Source organism: Apostichopus japonicus, chromosome 4 (genome assembly GCF_037975245.1).
Source record: "Apostichopus japonicus isolate 1M-3 chromosome 4, ASM3797524v1, whole genome shotgun sequence".
In the NCBI taxonomy this organism is placed as follows: domain Eukaryota; kingdom Metazoa; phylum Echinodermata; class Holothuroidea; order Aspidochirotida; family Stichopodidae; genus Apostichopus; species Apostichopus japonicus.
Window position 1 is genome coordinate 27,557,111 of NC_092564.1, and position 26,750 is coordinate 27,583,860.

Here is a 26,750-nt window from a genome sequence, read left to right on the forward strand (position 1 = left end):
ATATTGGCCATTGTTCAATACGTTACCTGTTTAGATCGAAATTTCTGTACGTAAATCAACGTTGCTTGTGGACCTAAATTGAGCCGTGTTTTCAACGAAAACATAAAATGGACGTCGAAGAACAAAGAAAGGGTGTTTCTCAAGTTAGAGATGAGACGGCCGAAAAATGTCACAAGTTATTTCAAGATTTCCTTGAAGAGTAAGATAGAATTGTGTGAATGCTACACATAGTTAATTACTAGTTAGACTTAAAAAACCTTATTGGGCTAGCCTAGGCCTGATAATGTGTATGATGATTACACGTTAACTGAATAGGCCTAGGCTTAGTCTACAGGACATTTAAATTTTAAATGTCCCCATATGTAAATTAGGCATTGCCTATGCAGAACAGTAAAACGTTAACCATTGCTTTTGTCCTAAGTGAAGACCGCGAAGGATATTTGCGTAGTTTTATTCTCATTCTTAAAAAAAGGAAATTAAACAAGATTGTGAATGTGATTCTTAGTGATACTGGCCTTACGTTTGTGATTTGACCTAGGCCTAGGCCTGGGAACTTGGCCTTGTAATATGTATGGCTAGGCCCATGGCTCTGATTAAGAAGCTGTGCATAGCCTAGGTTGGTATAACAGCAAAATCTAGGCCGGTTTAAAAGTTTACTTTGTGAGCTAATGGTTCTTTTATAGCATCTGATACTTTCACACATTATATAGAGGGCTGTGATTTGTATGTATGAACAATATGTAGACTTAAGCCACACTGACTTTATCAGGGATTTTGCCTAGGCCTACATGCTAAATCAGTAGCAGTTTCAGCCCTCGTAATGAGCATCACCCTCAAAATACTGTGAACCAAGCTTCTTGGAAATAGATCCTGGTTGATCGGAATTACAACTTTTATTATCGAATATTGCCTTGATGGCATTAGAACGGTAGCCTATGCCTAGGCTATGCGTTCTACAATGAAAAAAAGGCAAAGACTCAATGCTGTTCAGAAATATTTGTATGGTAGAGTCTTCGCTGAATTCAGTGATAGTGAAAGCTGTCAATTCATATGTAACAGATGTTGGCTGACATAAGTATTGATACTGATATCTGTGAAAACTGTCATGAACATTTTATTTATTTTTTACTTTTTGATTGTACAGACATGTTAAATTGGTTGGTGTGAGGAATTCAAACTTTCTGTGTACTTAATAGCAGGTTCAATCCATTTCTTGGATTAACAGCTAATGAATGTATTTGAATCAAGTTTTGCATTCTCTTCATGGTTTTATTGTGCACCAACTTCACCTAAAATTGTTTTAATCCACAAATTTATGGCTAGACCATATAGTCTGACCCAAGGCTATTACTCTCAAAGTGTTTGCTATAGATTACTCAAAACACCTTGATTGGCATAATGTTGAGTGCTACAATGCTAGCATGATTATCCACATTAATGTCAGTGATTACCCACACACCCAAAGCTGGTAGCCATTAAAATTTTTTGTATTGATCTGTGTAAGCGGGTGTAAAGTAATATTGATCTTTTTCAAAGCAATTTCTGAAGTAAGTGCATATCATGTACTAGATAATGGTGAAACACACTATGTTCCCTATACAACTACCTGCACTTCATATTTGCAATTATGTCTCAAGCAGAAACTAGATGAATTGTGGAACATTTTGGAATGGGAATACACATAAATTATTCACTGAAAGGGTGAGGTGGGTTCAGTGAATACATCTGGTGTTAATAACACCGTGAAAGTTGTAAGAGATTTTGAGGTTGAAAAGTAACAATTTAACCAGATGTTTGTAGGTGATAATATTTATATAAAAAAAGAGCCCTCTGATGGTTTGATCACTGGCAAGAAATTGGCTACACCTACTGTAACATCTTGGTTATTCTTTGTGATTTGATATAGCATCATTAATGACATGGAGACGAGACGGACCCCTAATACTGTACGTAATAGCATGCAGGGAGTAATTGATAGAGTATCGCTATGCAAAATGAACTGCAAAATGGACAAAGTGTTATATAAACTGTGCAAAGATGTGCAGCAGTGTTTTTACACAGGAATCATACTATTTTCTGGGAGACACAATCGAGAGACTTCAAATCCGCTACACAAAATTTGAACTCTACATTATTCCCCTACCTTGGCTTCCCCATTGTTTGCTTCCATTGGTATATGTTCAGAAAGTACATTGTTTGCGTTGCTTCTGATGTTTTCAGGTTTATAGCGGAGGGCGAAGCAGAACTGAAGTACCTACAGGACGTACAGAACTTGATAAGACCCGAGAGGAATACTTTGAAGGTGAGCTTCAAAGATGTACAGGAGCACAACCAACAGTTGGCTACGACCATACAGGAGGAATATTACAGGTCAGTCAAGGAACACCCCAGACAAGAGAAGAGAAATGGGAATTTTAGTGGCTATATCTAATAAAGCATTAAATATATATATATATATATGTATATATATATATATATATATATATATATATATATATATATATACAGGGATGTGCCCTCGCTGGGCGCCACTGAGCGGCCTCGCCCAACACTACAAATTACCGCCCAGCACTGTCTTAAAAATCGTGAATCCCGCCCAGCACTATTTTCATCTAAAATCCTTACATTCCTAACAATACATTTGACACAAAAAAATTTATAATGTAAATTGTTAGCAAAACTAGTGTATGTGCTTAAAAAGCAACACAATTGCCAGCATTTGGCATCTGAGCACCTTCAAAAATCTAAAAAATTCTCAAAGGGGAGGGGACGCCTCCTCCCCCTTAGACCCCTCCTCCAGGATGGCGATCAGTATACCCGGCACTCAGGAAATCCTAGGCCCATCCCTGTATATATATACATGTCCTAGTTCAACTAGTACATGCAGTATAAGCCATACCAGATATAGCCACAAATATTCATTAACATGTCACCTGCATCCATTCCATTAGTTGGTGTTGTAATAATTGGTATGTGCAAATCTGAAAAATAAATCCTAAAATTATATTTGCTATTAAATGTAAGTTTCCTTTAAAGCACATTGTAGGGAGTGGTATTGTAATACAAAACTGCGGATTTGATGCGAATCATCGTAGAAATCAAAGGTTATTATAGCTATTGACTCCAGTACTAATAGTCCATGACCAGAAAATACATTATGTAATAATAAAATTTGAAATCTCCTGTTGTTAGTCAATCTCAAATCACTAATCTTCCTAGTTTACTGATATTACACATTTTTATTTGAAAAATCAGATGGCATTTGTTTTAAAAATCAAATTAAAAGAAAAAAGAGAAAAGAAGACCAACAAAGAAAAATTGACTTAAAGTTACCTTTTATTAAATCTTCTTTTTTTTTGCTATAGTTTTTTTAATTAACCCTTTTCTTCCTCTCAATTTTTTCCCACTTCAGGGTCTATCCACAGCTGTGTAAAGCTGTTCGTAATTTTGCCAGAGACAGATCGCAGGTTCCCCCCAACAAAGAATTCTATGTTGCATTTGAAGACGTTCCTACGAGACACAAGTGAGTGTTGTTAGTTGAATAAGTTTTGCAAGTATGTCGCTACTATTTTCATCGAAACTATCAGTACACAGTTCTGTTTTACTTATTCTCTTTAATCGTTCTTTTTATTTCGGTTTTATATTCAATTTCTTTAGTCAGTTATGCTTCTTTGTCTTCAACTCATCACAAATGTTGAGGGCGGTATCAGAACCAGTCTTGTCATTCTTCTATCTTCACCCACAATGCCCTTTACCAAAACAAATGTCAAAGGTCATTTAAATGAATGATTTTGTATTAGCTACAGAAACTACTAACATTCTTGAAACAATTGGGCAGCAAAGACTGTCCATGCTTTGATTACAGTTGTTGTTGTTGAGGATATATTATTCTACATCAAAGGTCTTCAGTATTTCACATAAAAACCTTTTATTCTTTGCTCACTTCAGAGAGAGCTTCTTTTATTTTGTCTGATAACTTGCAAATAGCTGGTAACTACTTCCTCTCCCCCTCTCAACTCTTTTATACAAGTTAAGCTAGGCCTTAGTACAGTTACTAGGGAGAGTGTGGATTTTCTTTTGTGTAGAGGGAGGGAACTTGTCTTGTCTCAAGACTAAAACAACTTTATGAAAGTCTCTCAATCCTCAAATTTGATTGATAACAGCAAGAAGAAATTCAGTGCTGTTCGTTCATTGTAAGAAATATTGGTACAAGATCATAAATCATTTCTTCCATTTCCTGTCTTCCGAAATTTTGAATCACGTAAGCATATATATATTTCTCTTTCGTTCATCTAGGGTTCGTGAATTGACCACCGCTAAGATTGGGTCTCTGGTCCGCATCAGCGGTCAGGTCGTCCGAACTCATCCTGTCCATCCGGAGCTTGTGAGCGGCACCTTCATCTGCTTAGATTGTCAAACAGTCATCAAAGACGTAGAACAACAGTTTAAATACACACAGGTAGGAGGAACAGTCTGCATCTGTGCCCCACCGTTATGTCGTTATGTGGATGAATAGCAGTTACCATCTGGGGAACTTTTATCTTACATTTTTATTTGTTCTTAAAATCAGCTAAATTGTATACTCTCAAATTTGGTTAACAGTTGCAGGAGGGTTGTGATACACTTTGGTGTTTTTGTGATATGCTGCTTCCAGAATCTTTTCATGTTGTAAGGGCTATCATGGGTCAAGCTTTTTTTTATATCCTTTTCCATTGGGGGGTTGGAGGTGGGGGAAGGGGGTTTGATGCCCTTAATATGCGTGAAGGTAATATTAGGCTCTCAAACTAACCTTCAGGTTATTCATCAGGTTAAAGGCAAGATTTTCCAGGGGCAAATCCACTGAGATATTTCAAAAAAAGACATTTAAATCTGTTAGAAGGAATTAAACACTTAAGGTATGTACTTCTACAGGAAAAGATGAAAGAAGTTTCCAGGGTATTCAAAATTATGAAAGCGATTGCCTTTGCAATATCATATATAAGATTTCTTAATTTGACAAAAATTATTTGTTTACTCAAAATATATAGCTCAGTATTTATGTATCTCAGAAATGGGTTAAACGGCATGAAAGTGGTGATTTAATTTTGAAAAATTTTTAAACCCATTTTAGACGAGACACATGTAAACAGTTATTAATGTCAGCTGAATTGTGATATTTTTTCTGTCCAGTCCAGGCATACTTAGAATATGCAATATATATCTTAAAGGGAAATGGATAAATACTTGAATAAATTATCTTGCCCTCTTTCATTTAATGCAGCCTACAATATGCAGGAACCCAGTCTGCGCTAACCGTAAGAGATTTATGCTAGACACCAACAAATCACGGTTCGTCGACTTCCAGAAAGTACGGATCCAAGAAACTCAGGCCGAGTTACCCAGAGGAAGTATTCCAAGAAGGTAAGGGACCCAGTAATATATTATCATATGCATATTATCATTATTTTTTTTATCTGTTTAGGAGCAGTATATTGCTTTATAGGTGCCTTTTATAGTTTAATTGTTTTCAAAATTGAATTTTGATCCTTTCGTTTTTGATCCGTTAGACTGTCGTATAGGTTTTTCAATTTTTTAGTTTTAGGTTTAAATTCCTATTAGTTTCGATTCTTATAGTTTGACCATTTTCGAGAGTTTTGATTCTTATTCCTTCAGTCAGTTGCAATTCTTATTTTTCTTAATAGTTTGACTTCTTATTATCCTATTAAATTAATATGTGCAATTCATAGTATGGTATCCTTTTAGTGTATTTTCATGTATACTATTTGTATTATTCTTATTCCATCTTATCATTGTATTGTCTTATTGCGAGCATTTAATTGCCCATTTTTGGTGCTTAATAAAGTTTATTTGAATTTGAATGAATTTGAATTTAATAAGGTGAAAATGCAGGATTTTGAAGAAATATCGGACCATGTTGGTGAGGAATATGTTAACCACGTCATGTAAGCGTATCGAATAAGTTAGTGTTCAAATTTCGTGTAGCAGTTTTGAACTCTCATAACTTTGTCTCTTGAAAGATACTGTGGTTCCTATGTAAGAAGAAAATATACATCTTTAGACTTACAACTTCGGACATGCATCACAACTTGACCACTTTGCATAGCATTTTGGGATGTCATACTGGAGACATTCTTCGCTGGACTTTGATTAAAACATTGTTTTTGTGTTAGTAAAACATTCTTTTTTGCATGTTTGTGCTTTAAAATTTGTTGGGTGTTCCACCTGCTCAGATATTACCTTCCATTACGTGATACCTTATGTACTCACATTCATTTTCACATTCATATTTCTTTATCATTCTTTTGTCTTGCAGTGTCGAGGTTATCCTTCGTGCTGAGGCGGTGGAACTTTCACAGGCCGGTGATAAATGTGACTTCACTGGAACACTAATTGTCGTACCGGATGTCGCCCAGCTTGCAATGCCAGGTAGGTCATTGAAGTTATTTATACTATGGCTGTGTCTTGCTTTATGTTACCTTCAGGGACATAATTACTTCAAAATTGGCTTCTCCAAAGGTTGTGATTTTCTCATATTTCTGAGACTGACCTAACACATGTACTCTAACCCACTCTGGCATTACGTCATGGGCGTCAATCCAGGGGGGGACGGGGGGACACGTCCCCCCCACATTTCGATGGATGGGGGAAACAATATCAAATGTCCCCCCCACACATTTGGAAAAAGAGTAGTGTCGTGGCTCTATTTGGTTACGGCTTACACATCTTAGGATTCATATCCTCGAATATCACTCAATGTTGCTGAATGGAGAATTCCACCCAGATCTCGTGAGTTGGTACCCTGAGCTCTCCAACAATCTTAAGCTTAGTCTGCCTTTATTTCGAGGCCAGTTCCATTCGTCGTCGGTTGAAGGGTATAGACAAATATTCAAGTTGATGAATCCAGTGGTACCGGCTATGTTTGGTGAAGTCGAAGCTCTCTTGCGGTTGCTCCTCGTCTCCTCCGCCAGTTCGACGGAAGCCGAGAGATCTTTTAGTGCTTTGAGGCGTTTGAAGACAAGGCTACGGAGCACCATGACTCAACAGACGCTGAACCATGTGATCGTGTTCCATATTCACCGCGCAGGGACGTCGTTAGAGGGGGTGTGGGTGTGTCTCACCCCAAGCCATGGTAAAACTGACGCTAGTTGGAAAATTGGAGTGCGACAGTCGGAATTTCCGACTGTCGCACTCTCGTTTATCTAGGCCTTTTCATTTATCCCTGTGATTGTGCATGACCTAATTTTTTTTTTAAATTTTGGTCAAAATTGACCTCTAACCTGTCATATTTACCACGTTTTCCTTGCCACTTTGGGAAATTGTTTCTTGCGATTCTTATACTCCACCGTACAAAACTTCTTATGATTTTGAATACTACAAAAAAATGCCTAATAGATCTACCGTCATAGGCGTAGGAGCCCAATTTGTTTTGTGGGGGGGGGGTTGTAACGACTTGCCCGAAAAATATAACCAAAATTTTTCGCGCGCTACGCGCGCATCCCTCATCATCATCATGTGCATATCATACAGGCATGCATTGGTTTTTACATCGCATGCAAATAGCATATAATCATTTTCCGTCTTATTACCCTTCCGTATTGGTGATAATTGTTGGGTAATAATAATATCAGTATAACCACTGAAAAACACATTGCAAATTATCAAAAAAGCTATCAGCATATTGCCCGAATTTCACAAAAATATTTGCTTGGGGTGGGGGGGGCAATAAGTTTTTGAAATGAGTGCCAGTGGGTACAAATGTATCGCAACAAGTTCGTAACAGAAGTGCAGTCGCGAAAGATTGGGTTTTCTGACTGACACTGACCGTATCGTTGACGAGTAGCGGGAGGGTAGGGGTACAAAGCAGCAGTTGGAACTTTCTGGCTTCAAAACCGATTTTCAGCCACTACACCCCCCCCCCCCCCCTTCCAATCATCAGGCCTTAGCTACGTCCCTGGGTACATGGTGGTTACATAGTACGCTCCGACCAGAATTCACCCGATAACCAGATGCAAATCCACCTAGCAACCGAGATAACTTGCTTGAGGACTCCAACGAACAACCACTGATTTATTTTCTTGCCTTCATCACTTAAGCCACCATTCACATGGGAGCTATTCTAAGTCTGACGTTACATGCGTATGTGTGAGGTCCTGAAAACATAATAAAAGTTGTTTGTCTTGCTATCCTTGTTTTCAAATTTCATGTAAATGTATTCTCGTAGACCTAGCAACCTGGTTTAACATGCTGGCGCCAAATTTGCGCTAAGCTCGCTATACGAACTCGGATATGGGCTGTGCCTTATTAGTTAGTTATTTAAATTATTAATAATGGCGTATGAGGAAATGCACCATTTTGTGGTATGACTCCCAGGACAGAAAGTCGAAAAACTCACATGCAGTCGCGGCGGATAGCTTCCTTCGCCTATATGTCCAGGGAAATTTTGGGACATCGTTCCTATAGACCAGGGGTGGGCAACCTGCGGGCCACATGAGGCCCGCCAGTGATTTTTTTTGCGGCCCGTGAGATGTCTCAAGAAAAAGAAAAAAATCAATCTATTTTGCATCATCACCAAAAACGAGCTAGCTGCTTAAAATTTATCTGCACTTATGATGCTGTCAGGTTGGTCTATTATCACCATTAATTATCGACAGGACTGTATTGACATTATGGTTTTGTGAATACAGATTAAATACACACACCTATTGCTTGAACGTCCTCGGAATCAAAGGTTTGAAATCAGCAGCAGGTCGTTGGTTAGGTGCGGCCCTGTCAATCTTTCACTCCTTAAATCTGGCCCAATCATTCAAAAGGTTGCCCACCCCTGCAATGGGCCTATATCTGAGGCCCTGGGGTCAGTGGCGTCGTGCCCATTGGGGCCCGGGGGGCACAGCCCCCCCCCAAAAAAATTGTCAAAGGTGTCATAAAATCTTGTCACAATTTAAAAAAAAAAGTGTTTTCGAAATCGAAAAGTAGACTAAATATTCAATTGCTCTTTGATGGTCGTTGCGGATTTTCCACACACATCAAAGACGACATATTGGGATTAGTAATGCCATTACCTTTGAATATGTTTGTCCTAAGCTCGCGTTTGATACAGTCTCAATTAACCTGGAAAATATTCACTTCGTTATGGCGCGTTTTACCTTAGGTTTCGCTACTTTCACTTTTTCTGCCCATGTTTTCAAACGGCATGGCTTTTTCTTCACCCAGTCACCACTTCTCACGGGCATGGGCGGCGGAACCGGGGGGCACAGAGGGCATGTGCCCCCACTTTTCCCCAGGTTAAAATTGTGCCCATTTTCTACATAAAAATTGAGGTGTCTCAAGTTAGCGAGAGGCCAGGGAACCAGAATGAACCCTCGGGAAGGGCCTTTTTCCGGCCATCTGAGGGGTTTGTAAAACCAAAAATTTTCTACTACGCTCCGCGCCAACCGATGGTGGTGCTCCGCTCAGATAGTCGTGCATACAACTTTGCAACTCCTGGCTACGCCTCTGACTCTTAGTGAATTTCTGTGGGTCAAACTCAAAGCTATTTCGAATGATACAAAATTTGTTAAGATATTAACAAGAAATAAACTCTAATTCGGAAGATTCCTACATTAGCAATTAGCATGATTTCGCCTCATTTTGTCTCAAAAGAAAACTTGTTCCTTGTTTCCCAATTTGCACATTGGATATTGCAGTGCTAGTATGCATATTTTCCTTGAGAGGGGGGCAGGGGGCGTTGATGGAGTGATGTGTGTACACAAATAAGATAATACAATAAGAGTTGTAAAGGGTACCGTACTAAATATAAGGCTGCATCAGTCCAATCGAATTGCTGCAAAGTGACCTTTGATGTCGGTGGCCCCCCCCCAGAATAAAAGTGCTTCCGCAGCCCTTGATGGGCGGTGATCATGGATATCAGCCAACACGAAAATGTTTCGATATCTTAAATTTTGGGCGCTTCTGGGAGACGAGGAATTGGTAAACTTAGGAATAAATGGCGATGACTTCCTTCGAGAATATTTCCCAAAATAAAAAATTGCCGGAAATTTTTATCAATTTTAGGGGTGTTGCTTTCTGCCATAATGCACGGGAAGTGCCGTTTCCTGCAATCTGAGGGGTCTGCCAGAAGAAAAATTTTCTTGTACGCTGCGCGCCAACCGATGGTGGCACTCCGCTTAGATAGTTCTTACGGCCGGAATACTCGAATCGATTCCGTCCCCCCCACGTTTCAAATCGGATTGACGCCCCTGCATTACGTTATTAATAGCAACGTTCAGGAGACATTGTTGCAAGGTCAACGATCTTGACATTTCACCTATTACATGTGTGAAGAGTGAAAGTTGCAAATTTGTCATCATGGTGACTTACCAAAACAAACAAGTGATTAGACCAACCATAGCACTGCATGTTTCAGCAAGTCAAATCAAAACCCACCAAAAACAGTGTTTTGTTCGATATTTCAACGTCCCTTTCAGCAAACTCCCTCAAATCCAAGGGCCAGCGATATTCACACATACTGCGCAACCAACTGCTACACTTAACAGTTTAATTGTCCTCATATCTATGTATGTTCTTTGTTACACTTAGCGAGGCTGCTGTTGATGCAAAATCATTTGACTGAATCAATCCTCTAAAAAAAACTCATTAAGCTCATCAATTTTGACAACCCAATGAAAACTTATCTTCACAGGAGCTCAAGCAGAGTCTGGGACGAGAGGTAAAGGTGGAGAAGGTTACGATCATGAAGGGATTCGAGGTCTGAAGGCTCTGGGAGTCCGGGATTTATCCTACAGACTGGCTTTCTTGGCATGCCATGTATCTGCCTCAAACCCAAGGGTAAACAGAATTCTGAATGTAGCCGAAAGCAACTTAAGCATATCCAGTTACAGACGAAACAACCTTTGATTTGGGCTTGGGTGGGCAGCGGAGGGGAGGGGAGGGCCTTTACTGAGGGTTATTGGCATTGACAACCATAGCTATTGCTTTGGAAATGAAGAAATAATTTCTAGTGCTTGCGCAAAATCATTACACCATTTATCTTTGTGAATCTGGTGGGGAATTTCTATAGCTCTGTTTTCAAACATAAAGTCTGGCTTTTGGCCAAATTTGGACTCAGTTGAACAAAATATGATTTATCTTTCGAAATAAAGCAATTCGACATGATCTCTTGGGAAGCTTTTACATCTCTGCAGCCTATTGAATATTTTGGTACTTGTTCTTGTTGTCATTGTTGTAATAGTTCGGAGGGAAAAACCTTCGGGATGAAGAGATGACGGCCGAATCGATCAAGAAGCAGATGACGGATCAAGAATGGCAGAAGGTTTACGAGATGAGTCAGGACAAGAGCTTGTACACTAACATAATCACCAGCCTCTTCCCAACCATTCATGGTAGGTAACATCATCATCAAAATTGGCTTGGAATTTGAAGATGATGTATGAATTTCATGCTCGTTGTAATATTGTGAAACCTGTAATCCACTTCCTTAAAACCGACCTTTCAAGGTCCAGTTAAAACCAGACGATATTCTGAATTTATGTTGAAAAATACATGTCTTTGATTGAACAGGTTACAGAAAGATGCATTTCTGATGAACTCTTTGTTAATGGAAAGAATGCAGGTGGCCTAAGATGGTTCTTTTTATGTTTGCCTTTTGAACAAAAAGTCAGTGTCGCAAACTCCCCACCCCACTCCCACCTCCCCACCCCAAAAAAATAGAAAAGTAATCAAACGTGCTACGAGAGTGATAGATTTAGAGTGAGAGTCTATGGAGCCCCAAATGGTGCAACTTATTTTGCCTAATATGGAAATTACAATTATTGGTAGAGAAAGTCTATAAATAAGAATGATAATACAATAAACCATATCTTTATAAATAGTCATCCAAAGTTTTACGTGCACAAAAAACAAAAAGACGTCTTGAAGTTTTTCTTCTCTTTCCAGGAAATGACGAAGTCAAAAGAGGCATCCTTTTGATGTTGTTTGGAGGAGTACCGAAAACGACTGGAGAAGGGACCAGTCTCCGTGGTGATATCAATGTCTGCATCGTGGGCGATCCAAGTACAGCTAAGAGCCAGTTATTGAAGTATGTTCAATGTTTCTCTGACCAAAAATGACTAAATTGTGCGTAATTCCAAGGGATCTCTATAAAAGTCACACGTCCTAGTAAGGCTAATAAAGGCATAGTTGGAAACAGTGTCTGATTTAAATATCTTAAAGAATTTATGAAGTAAATATGCAACAAGTATATGCTGTAATGTTAATGACAGAAACTTTACAAAACAATATAAAAGACTAAAGAAAGTTCACAATAGACGGAATAATACATATTATTATAGAGTTAATTTTGGTAGGGTTGGTAATAAATATCAAACTTGGAGCAGGGTGACCAGGGGGGGGGGTTGGGGAGAAGGTAGTTGTAGTATGTTTTCTTACAAAACAGACCTCTGTGGTACAATTACAAACATCAAAGTTGGTTGTTACATGTTCAGTGCCATTGTAGAGGAAACATTAAAGGATTGGTTCAGGTGTTTGACATGTCTATTTTGTATGAAAGAGCACAAAAAGAACAGTGAAGAAACTACCATGATAGCATGCTCTGTTAAGGAGATATGACACTTTGAAGATATCAAAATTTCTTTGAAAACGACTGGTGTAGAAAGACTTACTGTGAGGGTGTGACGTCACATCCTCACTTCCTTAACATTTGTGAATATATTTCTTTTAAAATTATTTACATTTTTTAACACATTTGAAGATAATATAATAAAAAATTCTTCAGATGTTTAATCTCAAATACTTCCTTTGACAAATATGAGATCTCCTGACATATCTTTTGGTTGAAAGTCATGAAATCTCACAAAATATTTAGGGGAAAAAACAGACTTTTCTGGAATGTGAGGATGTGACATCACAGCTAGTCAGCTTTCAGCAGTTTCTACACAATCTGATAAAACTTTACACTTGAATATCTCTTTAACCGAAAAAGATATTTGAACAGTTTTTTCACCATTGTGTTTCTTTCATTGTCCTCTTATATATAAATATAACATAAACATGTATGACAACTGAACCAATCCTTTAACCAACAGATTGAGGTTCATTTCTTAGATTTTGGGTCACTTAGAAGAATTAATGCCAAATAAGAGTACAAAGTTTAAGTCCAATTCTCTTGAACACTGTTTGGACATTTTAAAAGTATTATCAGTTTCAGTGTCCTTGTTACAACTTTACTTTATGATTTCCCCCTATCGGTGCTAATAAAACTCTTCAAATACAAGAGTAAATCTACAGTAGTCTTCAAAAAAGAAAAGTTGTCAGATTTTGAAGTGATCTGAAATTTTGAAATGAAACTCACCCTTTTCATAAAAAAAAATTGTCAATGTTTTTCACTTGATTTTGTTGCAATTTTTTAGGGGTGTGGAAGAATTCAGTCCTCGTGCGGTGTACACCAGTGGTAAGGCCAGTACAGCAGCAGGTCTAACAGCTGCTGTGGTGAAAGATGAAGAAACGGGCGAGTTTGTGATCGAAGCAGGGGCTCTCATGCTTGCTGACAATGTGAGTAGGATTTAAAGGCATTGAAGACTCGCCCCAAACCGCGTGTGGCCATCTGGAAAAGTTAACTTTCTGTTGCTTGCAAGTGACGTTTTCTTCGTGTCGCTACAAAATGCAGACAGTAATGAAACGTGATACCTTGTTATCTTTTATCTAGACCTGAGATGTCCATCGCTGCTATGTACACTGTGTTGTGGGTATTGACAGCAGCTATGTACTGACTGTACACTAGTGTCTAAATACCAATGGTAGCAAGCTGTGTGTGTATTCTCTGGGATCGATGGTGGTGTCTAATACTTCTGTTACACCTCATTCGAAACTAGGTCAGATTACCGGCATCAGAAGTTTCTTTTTGTGCGAGTCTTCACACCCTTTAATGCTTTGTTTCATGATGAACTGATGCTGGGAATAAAAACAAATAGGAAGTCATGGTTGATTTCATGCCTGTTCTATGTAATGGGGGCGGGGGGGGGGGGGGATCGGGGATCACATGAACCCTACAGAATCAATAGCAACACATGTTCTGTGTAATTGAGGTTGGGGTTCACATGCATTCTGCAATGTTGATAGAAGCTCATGGTTAGTTTCAGGATCAATGGTTAATAAAATCAGGGGTTCAAAAGCTCGCTGAAAGTATGACATAATGAACCGTTTTACAACAATTTGTTTTACGGTAGGGAGTTTATTAGAAAAGTCACCATACACGTCACACTATATGATATGAACCTTGGTATTTTCAGAGGAATCTTTCCTGAGATATACTCCTCCCATAAACACAGAGGTTGATAGGTGATGAACACATCCCATCACCAGTATTGGATGCATTGGTTGTGCATGTGTATGTCTGTTGGGGGAGGGGGGCTTGGAGGCAGGTTTTGGGGGTTGCAAGAGCGTTATGCTAAATGCTGCGGTATGACTCCTGCATACAGGAACTTTATTTTCTAATGGAATCTCGTTTCTTTCCACAAATGCCACCCTCTTTGAAAACAAGTTGTATGTGGATCCTAAACAGACTAACTGTAAGTGACAGATATGTATAGGCCCATTAATGTAGCAAAGAGTGTACAATAATGGAAGGAAATGACATGAAATTTGTTTTTGTTTTTTCCTCCACAGGGAGTATGTTGTATTGATGAGTTTGATAAAATGGATATCAAAGATCAAGTTGCTATTCACGAAGCTATGGAACAACAGACCATCTCCATCACCAAAGCTGGAATCAAGGTAGGAAGATCCCCCCACCCCCCACCCCCTCCCTGCACTTCAACCAGGATAGCATATATATTGTTATCATATAAATTTAATTGGTTCGCTTGACACTGGATTTGTTCTAATATCAATGTTGTCAAAAAATTGCCTCAGTTTGTCATTTCATAAAACTTCTTTATAGGTAGACCTCTGTTTGCACTGTGAGTAAGTTTGTCACGTTCTGATTGATTTTATTGGCTAAAAATATGTATTTAGCACAAGAAATACTTTGTTAAGTATCTAATCCTCATATATATCAAGCTACCCTTCGTTGGTTTTTTTTTATGACAATAAATAGAAACCATGTCCCTACTCTATACTCTACTTATTTATGGAATGACTAAATGGTTAGTTTGCTCAGTACTGACCCATTAAACTTGAAATGTATGTATTTAGGGTTAAGAAGATAGATTCCTTGGAAGGTAAGTCCTGGATAATCTTCAAAAGAACAGCAGTTTATCATTGACATGTTATCCCTTATATTGTCTTTACCTCAGGCTACGTTGAATGCTCGAACGTCAATTCTAGCGGCGGCTAATCCTATCGGCGGACGATACGAAAAGTCGAAGCCCCTGAGACAGAATATTCAGCTCTCTGCGCCAATCATGTCACGATTTGATCTCTTCTTCATCTTGGTGGATGAATGTAATGAGGTGAGGGTTTGTACCGGCTTGAACTGCCCCTTGTACTGAAATATTATGAAATGTGTGCTTTTTGATAATAATGAATAGCATTGCGTAAAGTTTAACTATGATTGTAGCATATTTATGTAAAATACTGGTTCAGTTTCTCTAGTGAACTCAGCATAAGTATTTTGCAGTAAACTGCAAGAAAGATAAAAAATAGTAGCAGTCACTTTGAAAAAATAAACCAAAACTGTTAGCAAACTGCTTATCCACTAAAGAGCATGTGAATCTGTAAAAAGTAAGAGGGGCTGACGTTTCTTAAGAAAAGATTTATGATTTGAAAAAAATGATACTAATTGAGATCATAACATAAACACTAGAAAGTTAAAGACTTGGCAGTAGAACATGTTGAAAGGAACTTCCAATTAATCCCTCAAGATATTTGTATATTAAATGTTTGTTTATATACGGTATGTACCGTTCCAATTATGTTAAGGATTGGCAATCTTCTAGTACCCTCCTTAACATATCCATTGGTTCCTCATGTAGGTACATAACACTAATTAGTACTGTACTGGTTAGAGCAGATGATTTATGAAGAGGACTTAGTTTTTGGAACCTGAAATTTGGTACATCTGATAATATTCTGATAAATATCAGTGGTATGTTTGAGTGGTTGTACGTATGCAGAGGGAACAAATGTCTCCAGCATGTATAATATATACTAGCTCTATGCTGGGGATGGCTCGATTCAAACCCTATTGACATGCAGATGCAACACAACAAATCACAATCTTTTTGCCTCTTGTAGCTTGTGACAAACAATCAATTTTTCTGTTTGCATTCACAGGTCGTAGATTACGCCATTGCTAGACGGATCGTTGATTTGCATGCCAGACTAAGTGAGAGTGTCGAGCGATTCTATTCTGTGGAGGATATCCAAAGATATCTCACCTTTGCCAGACAGTTTCAACCACAGGTAAGCTACTATGGTTACAAAACTAGGGTCTTAAATATTTAAATCTTAACTTAATTGTCTCTTTTCTGTCCATTCTCTGAACAGATTTTTCTTCTAATTGTCTTAGCAAAGGGATTTTCTGAAACTCCACTAAAAAATAAATATAAAAGACCCTGTTGTATTTAACACATGTAATTTGTGAAGACAGGTAATAAAAAAATATAATTAGGAATGAAGCAGCTCTCATTGTTAGGGTTTTCTGTTTCTTAAGTTTGTCGCTTTATTGGACACGGTTTTGTACGTAATATTACCTAGCTATACCAAGATGGTTCATGTTACAGTTAGCATAGACTTGTACACAGAGGAGGGTGGGTCCTATTGTTTAATAACCACAGGAATCCATGGTAGGAGTCGCATAGCTTTCAGCATGGCACCTCATCTATTTAGCAGCAAACCAATCACTTACAAACCAATCACTTTTGTCAACGTATTTATATAGCTTTTATATAAAAAGGATGGGGGTAGCTACCATGTTAGTTTATTTAGAATGCTTTATATAGCTCTATGTACAATGGATGGGGGAATCTACCATGTTAGTTTATTTAGTAATGCTTTTATAGCTCTATGTACAAGGAATGGGGGTAGCTACCATGTTAGTTTATTTAGAATGCTTTATATAACTCTATGTACAAAGGATGGGGGTAGCTACCATGTTAGTTTATTTAGAATGCTTTATATAACTCTATGTACAAAGGATGGGGGTAGCTACCATGTTAGTTTATTTAGTAATGCTTTATATAACTCTATGTACAAAGGATGGGGTAGCTACCATGTTAGTTTATTTAGAATGCTTTATATAACTCTATGTACAAAGAATGGGGGTAGCTACCATGTTAGTTTATTTAGAATGCTTTATATAGCTCTATGTACAATGGATGTGGGTAGCTACCATGTTAGTTTATTTAGAATGCTTTATATAGCTCTATGTACAAAGGATGGGGGTAGCTACCATGTTAGTTTATTTAGAATGCTTTATAAAGCTCTTTGTACAATGGATGGGGGTAGCTACCATGTTAGTTTATTTAGTAATGCTTTATATAGCTGTATGTACAAAGGATGGGGGTAGCTACCATGTTAGTTTATTTAGAATGCTTTATATAGCTCTATGTACAATGGATGGGGGTAGCTACCATGTTAGTTTATTTAGAATGCTTTATATAGCTCTATGTACAATGGATGGGGGTAGCTACCATGTTAGTTTATTTAGTAATGCTTTATATAACTCTATGTACAATGGATGGGGGTAGCTACCATGTTAGTTAATTTAGAATGCTTTATATAGCTCTATGTACAAAGGATGGGGGTAGCTACCATGTTAGTTTATTTAGAATGCTTTATATAGCTCTATGTACAATGGATGGGGGTAGCTACCATGTTAGTTAATTTAGAATGCTTTATATAGCTCTATGTACAATGGAATGGGGGTAGCTACCATGTTAGTTTATTTAGAATGCTTTATATAGCTCTATGTACAAAGGATGGGGGAAGCTACCATGTTAGTTTATTTATTAATGCTTTATATAGCTTTTATGTACAAAGAATGGGAGTAGCTACCATGTTAGTTTATTTGGCCATACAATATATATCTCTATGTACAAAGGATGGGGTCAGCGACCATGTTAGTTTATTTAGTAATGCTTTATATAGCTCTATGTACAAAGGATGGGGACAGCTACCATGTTAGTTTATTTGGTAAATGTACATATTTACCTTTGAAGCTTACCTGCCATGTAGGAAATGTATTCATTTCCTAAATGATGTTATTTCGTCAACAAATGCCCATTTTTCATGCTTTTTTTTACTGGTACTGCAGATAACGAAAGAATCTGAAGAATTCATGGTAGAGGAATACCGCCACCTGCGCCAGCGAGACAGCTCTGCCACCCAGTCATCTTGGCGGATCACCGTCCGTCAGTTAGAGAGTATGATCAGGCTCTCAGAGGCCATGGCCAGGCTGCACTGTCAAGATGAGGTCAGTTGGCTATTTAGTTGTGACATGCTTTAATGGTGGTGGCCATCTTAACTCAGTTTATGAATCAACTTCAAGATGAATTTGTCACCAAATGTGAATTTAACCAGAAGAACACTCTGTTGCAAACTTGCTGTTCTGATTAATGATTGCTAAATTTTTGCAAGTTTGATGATGGGAAAGGGGGGAGGGGGAGGGGGATGGAGAACAGGTCGTGGTATGATTAGATTCAAACGTTGCATGGTTTTTCATGCTCCGTAGTACGTGTGTAAGGTTCAAACTGACACAGCTTAAATTTGGGCCTTTGTAGGAAATATGGAAATGTGCTGGAATTAGGTTTTGAAGGAGAAATATTGTCAATGTCACATCTTGGGTGAAAATATCATGTAGAGGGGGACAAACATAACAATGATGATTCGTCATCTCTAACTTAGGTCCAACCAAAACACGTGAAGGAAGCATTCCGTCTGTTGAACAAGTCCATCATCAGAGTCGAGCAGCCAGTCATCAACTTTGATGAGGAAGAAGATGAAGTGTTGGGTGAGTTCTTATAAAATTACAATATTGTAAAGAAATGGAAGATTCCTGGTAATTAAAACACTCTTACCAATGCAATGTTACTTCGTTCTGAAGAGCAATATACACACTTCTTTGATTTACAACCCCTGTGAGATGGATTAATGAAATATATCGTCTGTATTGTTGTTTAGCATATATACAGACCCTTTGTATAGCAAATGTATGAAACCTTGTGTATGTTACACGACCTTGTGTTAGTGACTAATTAGGCGTTTTGGAAGAAGTATTTGCCTGTGGAAGTTGTCTAGGGTAGGTACACATATTGCTCCTTTACTAAATTGCCGACATTACCAGTTGCTACCATGTCGTTTAATGATGTTGTCCACATCCCACGAGTAATAATTTTAAAATATGCCACATAGCTCAAAACAAATATGACTGTTTTTTGGAGAATGTATTGGTGTGGTGTCCTTTACTAGTGATCATTTTCAATTAGGTCAGTTTGGAAACAGAATTATTGCAGTTTTATTCAATCTGTTGTTAAGAACTTTTTTAGATTGTTGTGAAAATGAAGTTCTCTTAAAACCATTTGTAAGCTTGATAGAGGAGCACTGATCTCGACAGAAACAAGATCACAGACCCAAAGCAAGAACTGGACCATAACCGACTCGTGAGAATAAATATAATAATGTGTTTCTTTCGCTTTCCCATGTCAGATATGAACCAGAATGAGAATGGGAAAGAAACGGAGGCTATGGAGACGGAAGAGCAAACACCCACAGAGAAAACAGAAGACCAGACCAGCCCGAGCAAATCAAAGAAGAAAGCGGTCATGATGTCATGGGAGGAGTATAAAGCCACCTCTAAACTCCTCGGTTACTACTTGAGAGCTCAAGAAGAAAAAGAAGGTTAATTTTACAATATTTTCTATATAATCTCCGGAAGGATGACTTCTGGGCAAACTCGGTTTTTTGATAGTTTAATAAACTTGATGATTTGGTGCTTAAATTTTGTATCCATATCGTTTCATGGTTTTCTTCAAGATGTGTGGTATTTATGCTTGCTAAAACGGTTCCTTAGTTTGGACCGGATTGGTTCGCAAATTCCTACTGCTAATCAGGAGATTTGTCACACATTCATCATTGTCAGAGTAATGACAAATCAGTTTTACTAGCATATTTATACAGTTGACACGTTTTAAAATATTTCTTTTGAATACTTCATATTTTCCAGAGGAAGGCTTTGAAGGTGTTCATAAGAAGGAGCTGGTGAACTGGTACTTGAAGGAGATGGAGGGAGACATTGACACAGAGGCAGAGCTGCTGGAAAAGAAAGAGAAGGTGGAGAAGGTTATTGAACGTCTGATTCATCATGTGAGTTAACAGAGACCTCTGTTTAATAAAGATTATTTAATAAAGATTATATAATAAAGATTATGTCATATGCAAGTATGATTATAGGTGATGGGATAGGTGGGGGAGGATTGAATAGGTACAGGTATAAGCAATAACTTGGACATACTGTTTGTGTGTTTGACTTGCGGTTCAAAATTTGACTGTCACAAACACGGGCTTGTATCACATTTGTACGCATCCCATACTGGATACTTCCAACACTGAAGGAGAGGATTTACATCAAAATTTGATTTTGCTTGACTTCCTAACCCTAAGTCACATCAAGGAGAGATGTATTTTGCTCATATTCTGTGAACTGAGAAAGGTTTAGTCAACCTTTTGTCATGGTGAAGGGGAACTCTCATTTGTCTATCATGTTTGGTTTTGATGATAATCGTAACCTTTGCATTCATGATGGCGTGTGTGTGTGTTTGTGACGCCCAGCTTGTAAACATGATATCTCACAAAGGGAAGGTTGGACCAACTTCATATTTTGGTGTACAAGTACCAAAATGAGTACAAGAAGCCTATTGTTTTTGGTGGAGGTCAAAGGTCATTTGGGGTCTACAGGGGTCAAATTGTGAAAACCTTGTAAACATGATATCTCAAGATGAATCTGTACCTGAATGGGGTGTAAATTCTGTCTGAAGCATGTACCTGACATTTTTAAATAGAAAAATATACATATCTTTTTTAGAAAAGATGAACTAACTGATGCCCGAAAGAAGTAAAGATATGAAGCCAGTTGTGATTAGAATTTTTTCTGATATGGGGAGGTTGGGCGGATATTTACAGCGGTTATAGTAAATTTATTACGAGTGGTTGTAGTCAGTCTGCATTTCTAGGTTTGTTTCCTTTAAATGTGTCTTTAACTCATCTTCTCTAATTCTCCAATAGGACAATGTTGTCATTGAACTATCCCAGACTGGCATGGCTGATCGCAAAGGGGGTGAGGAGGACATCGTCAAGGAGGATGACCCGCTGCTGGTTTTGCATCCTAACTTCAGCTTGGATGACTGATTGGCATCTTTATTGTGTAAAATTGATGATTTGGTTTAAAGAAGAGGATAAACTGGACATAAATTAAACTCCTCTCACAATTCCGGCGACAACGTTTGGACGTGGTCAATCCTGAGGATCGGTTGAAAAGTGAAACCGTCCGCTCTGAAGTATGTAATGGAGTTACCAGCATCAATGTGTACTGAAAAGGTTTGACCGAAAAGGTTTGACGTACAAAAACATGGAAAGTTCGGCACGAGAACAGAATGAACTGAGCCGAGGAGGTGAAAGATCACACAAAGATGATGAATAGTAACTTCAGCCAACGATAAGTTCTATAGTTTCCAATATTACTACATGCAGAGATGAAGATGAAGCCATGTTAAAACAGACCACAGTAGTTTACAATTTAAGTTATGAAAATGGCCAGGAAGCCATATTTGTTAAGTGCAACAAAGTCAGTCTTCTCACAAAATGCCTACAATGATGTACTCTACAAATATTCTGTCATAGTCACCATGTGTAAGGAAACTTTTTACTTGTGTTCAAGTGATTGTTGATGTCCATATTTATCGATTGTTTTTAAGATATCTCAGGAAACAACAGAGGAACGTTCATTACATGTGAAAGAAAGGACTGGAATTCACATTATTTAAGTCGCAATTAAATCGATAAGATACTCATGTAAACCTGGTGGAGTTTAAACATGAGCAGTTGTAACTAGTAGTTAATATGTCACCCTGTGGAGGACATTGGTTATCAAGTTAGTCTTTGTAAATCATGAATCTATTCAACCTTTATCACATTGTCTGGGTTTAAATGAAATTTGTGAGTATAAATATGTCATTTGGGGAACGTGTCATGAATCCAAGATTTTTGAGAAATTTTGAAATGTTTTGTTTATGTAAATATTACAGGTTTTGATTCCCAAGTGGAAAAGTTGAAACTCATCTGACACCTCACTTCCATAGTTACCATTCATGTTTTGCATGTTGGAATGTGAACAAGGTCCTTCAAGAATCTTAAAATTTCTTAATCATTTGCAGAAGTGATTACCATAATTAGCAGTGCACTTCATTCTTTATTCCAGGGCAGTGGTACAGGCTATTAGTGGTTATTTTCTAGATCTGTATATTCCTCAAAATCTTCGGACGCTGGGAAGCTTTTAAAACCTTTTGTACGTTGCTACATTTATGTATCCCGGTCGCATTAGTGAGTGCACTGGTCTTATCATTATTAGTGTAAGGGTATGATTGCCGCTTATCCTTATTATGAATATTGGACCCACATACCCAACGACAACATGGATACAAACTGACCTCTGTGTGACAGAGTCAACCAATCACAGTAGACCCAGACTGGATATCAGCTACAAGTCGTAAATTATAAGAGGAGGATCACAGATCAGAAGATGGAGAATTATCTTCACTGTGAAAATGTACATAATTATGCCTAAAATCTTCCTACTATTATTGCAGTTTACTTATAAATATTAATAAACTGGATTTGTGAAGTATTTATAACTGTCTTTTTTGTTTGATTCCTGGTGATGTTAATAGCATTGTGTGTGTGTGTGTTAGACAACTTGGCTTGTAAACTTTCTTGTTTAACTTAATGTTAAGCTTGAATTTACTTCTTAATCAGTATGTGGCTCCACCCTTATTGAGCACATGGAGACAACTTAGTGAGTACAAGAATCGTTTATGTATTCCTTAGAGGTCAATGGTCATTTGAGGTCACTAGGTTAAAACTTTGTAAACTAATAACTTCAAACACAAAGCGTAGATTAACTTCATACTTAGTATGCCAATTCAACTTAGTGAGTGTACGAATTCTATTGTTTTTTTAGAGAGGTCAAAGTTCATTTGAAAACACCAGAAGTCAAAGTATGACAATCTTGAAATGTAACTTCAAATCAAAGCTAAGATGAACTAAGCCTGTTTCCTTGCTTGTTTTGAATTTGTTCTGGATGTATTTTCTAAAATAAGATGGGAAAACTAGCAGTGTTGGGTATCTTTTACTGAAGGAATTGAAAAGAATAACAACAGATGTTGTGATAGAACCAGGGACCTTATGGGGGCAACAAAAAAGAAGGTTAGAGACTGATGGCAAATTCTTTACAAATATTTTAAGAGCCAGTTGTTTGGACTTTCACATGATTGATAAAACATTTTCTCTACTGATCCTTTGTCAGGGAAGATGGTGGTTATGCAACTCACCTAGGACACATTGTTTATGGAACTATCCATTACACTGTTTGGTTTGCAGTATATAAACATATCTTACCTTTATAATTCTACAAAGAAAATTAAATTAAAAGGCTTTAGCCTGGACTTTTGTTTGTCTCACATACAGAGCACTGTGCCACAGTAACTGTTGAGATATAATGATGGTTGCTAATATTTTCAACTTCAGAATGGAAGGAGGAAAAGAGCAAGAAAATCAGAACAGTCTCTGGGTTTGGACAAGGAGTTAGTCTGTTGGTTAAAGAGCACTTACCACTTTGCCACAGTATATGTTGAAAAATAATACTCATTTCTAAAAGAAGCCCTGTTGACTTTCATGTGAAGGTCTTTCCTATAGGTCAAATTCTGAACTAGTAATAAGTCCAATGGTAAAGCTTGAATGAACTTCACCACATGATTTGGATAATTTACATTTTCAAAGTTTGTTTAGCAGCTTTGAAGGTTTTGAATTCTCTCTTATATAATGCTATGGTTTCTGCATACAAAGGCTGCTATACATCTTTGCAATTGTATAGCAAATCTGCCCATATTGCATAGCATTCTGCAATGCAATACCGGCTAATTATTCACTGCAAGAACCTTGTGTTCACCTTTACATTCAAATTTTGCATGGTATGTGGCAGAGTATCACTTAGCCTCTTGGCTTTTCTGGTATTGTCTTGCATTACATCACAACGAGAGACAATCTATTATTTTTCTCAAGGGATATGCTTGTGGCTGCGCCCGGCAGTTCTGAATGCCGCCTAGCACAAACAGTATTTTGAACATTTTTGATCAGAATTTTTTTGTTGATTAATTTAAAAAAAATTACCATTAAAAAAATATGGGTGAATAGCAAAAGAAACACTTCCAAATTGGGAAGGGGTGCCCCACCCCTGAGACCCCTTCCCCAGGACATGGATCACACTACCGCACAAATTTGCCTGGAACTCAAGTATTCCTGAGCACATCCCTGCTTTTATATTACATAGCTTCCCTCTTTGCACTGCCTTTGGGGATTGTACATTCTGAAGAAAATGTTTCTCGCACAGACGAACCAATAAGTACACTGGAACATATGTTGACTGTGTAAAATGCTGTATTATGCTTCACCATACTCAACATGCAAATTCACCTCGAGCACCAACAAATATGAATTTAATTTAAATGATGAATACTGACTCTGAAACGATGTTATACATTCAACAGACTCCAGATACATGTCACATTGAAATTTCTTTTGGTTTCTGGAGAATTGTGGACCATCTTGAGATTTTGATGATAGTGAAATGTTCTGATCTATACTACCTAATCTGATATAACTCAACATTTGAATCACAGTCAATTACCAACATCCAGTGACAAAGCTTGTACTACAGCAACACAATGTAATATCCTATACTTCTTGCTTTCATAAACATTGAAAAACCCCAATCGACAAATTTCTAATAAACGAAGAAAGATGCCCGCACATTTTCACTAACTCTTGTCTACAGGTGTTTGATAAAAGGCTAGTTTCATATTGAACAGGTATGTCTTCGTTTTAGTTATGACTAGCAAGCAATAAACAAGATCCAACTCTGTATAACCTTTCTAAGTTTGACCACGACTAAATTGTAAGCAACTCACTGTACATTATCTCACTGTATAGTACCTCGGTTGCATAAACATAAAACAACGTATGCCAAATAAATCAAGACCATTATTGAAATGCTATTTCTTCAAGGAAAGTTTGATGTTTACCTCTCTGCTAATCAAAATACGATACAAAACTAGAATAAGAAATTGCACCAGATTTACTTATCTGTGTTTATTTTGATGTACATAGGGTATATAAAGGGAAAGTTTGCGTGAGACAAGAAAAGTCTAAATTTCAACCAAAAAGTAAGAACCAAAGCTACCATAGACATTTCATTTCACCTGAGAAATATATTTGAAAATAAAATTGATTAAACAACGAGAAATCCAAAATATTGTATCATTTATACCCAAAATATTGTGTACAATTCCATGCAAATCCCTTGAAGAATTGGTATCCATTTTTGTAGGTAAATATACCCACTTGGGATTTTGTCCAAATTATGATGTTAAGCTAGGAATAACGTTCATAGTCTGTCATTCTCTTCACAGGCAGAATTCAGATAGTAATTTGATGATCAAGGCTATTAATGTGAAGCAGCTTCGCAAACTCATAATATATTGATTTGACTAACGAGTGTTTTATTTCAATACTTTGTGCCTAATACCTATCATTACAGGTAGGATAGCCACAGGTACAGTGGAGTGTTTTATGTGTGGCTTTTGGGGGGGGGGAGGGGGGAGGGGGGGTGACAGGTCTAACGTATGGAAAATAATCTACAACAGGTGTAAAAAGAGCTTTGCAAATCATACACTTACAGAATTACTCAGTCAAGCAACATGCTACAGAAGCAATACTGTAACCTATCAATGGAAAAACATTCCATATAAGTTTTTTAAAAGTTAACAAAGACTAATTCCAGTTTTGACACTGTTTCCGTTAATAAGGATGTAAACCAGCAATATGATATATTTATTACTGACACTGGTTCAATAATTTCATGTAATTAGTTTAAATCTCACTTCTGCTGATAAACTGGCCTCGGTGCAGCCCAGTAACATGTATGCGATGTTGTAGATAGAAATTCCACTATTTACTTTCAACAAATTTAATATATGTAAACAGTAAAAGGACTGAAATGATCCCTTGGAAGAAAGAATTGTATCCGATATTAATTCACATCCGAGCAAAATAATTTACTACATGAGACATGTATGGTATGTCTCATCTAAAGCAGATGCTACCTTGCCAGTGTCAGACAATTTTTCCCTTTTCTATTTTATAACCATACAAGATAACATTCAATTGATGGCAGTTCAGAATTCAAATTTCTCATGATCTCTGCCTGGATGTCTATACATATTCATAAGAGCAATTTGCATAACTATTCCTTAAAAATTAACCAAACCACAGTAATGTAGACAATGTACTGTAAAAATGGTTGACTTTGTTTAACATATTCTGTCCTTCTGTTGGTCCTCACATAAGTCTTAGATTAAACAATCTGTCTCTTCTCTATCCTGGTGTCCTGGCAAAATACAGCTGACATACCAATTCATATATTTATCTCTCAGTTTTATCACACAATTTAGGGGGGTTGCACATTGTACAGGAATACAGCCTGTTTCTCC

General features: G+C 37.5%; 1 protein-coding gene across 1 annotated transcript; it reads left to right on the forward strand.

The window, feature by feature from the left end:
* On the forward strand, window positions 1–26,508 carry LOC139967022 (DNA replication licensing factor MCM6-like). Its single transcript, XM_071970628.1, has 18 exons — window positions 1–199; window positions 2,221–2,370; window positions 3,413–3,523; window positions 4,297–4,459; window positions 5,261–5,400; window positions 6,314–6,426; window positions 10,679–10,824; window positions 11,228–11,378; window positions 11,932–12,073; window positions 13,404–13,545; window positions 14,659–14,766; window positions 15,288–15,443; window positions 16,267–16,395; window positions 18,248–18,406; window positions 18,838–18,943; window positions 19,639–19,830; window positions 20,156–20,295; window positions 21,214–26,508. Exons 1-18 carry the CDS (start codon window positions 108–110, stop codon window positions 21,334–21,336), a joined length of 2,463 nt encoding a protein of 820 aa, XP_071826729.1. The 5' UTR covers window positions 1–107; the 3' UTR covers window positions 21,337–26,508.
* Window positions 26,509–26,750: the final 242 nt, after the last annotated feature.

Excerpts from the sequence above, each read along its gene's own strand:
- LOC139967022 (XM_071970628.1), top strand. The coding sequence starts at position 108 with ATGGACGTCGAAGAACAAAGAAAGGGTGTTTCTCAAGTTAGAGATGAG. Across the intron at positions 13,546-14,658 it reads CTCTCATGCTTGCTGACAAT|GGAGTATGTTGTATTGATGA; the intron begins GTGAGTAGGATT and ends TTTCCTCCACAG. Across the intron at positions 19,831-20,155 it reads AGCTCAAGAAGAAAAAGAAG|AGGAAGGCTTTGAAGGTGTT; the intron begins GTTAATTTTACA and ends CATATTTTCCAG.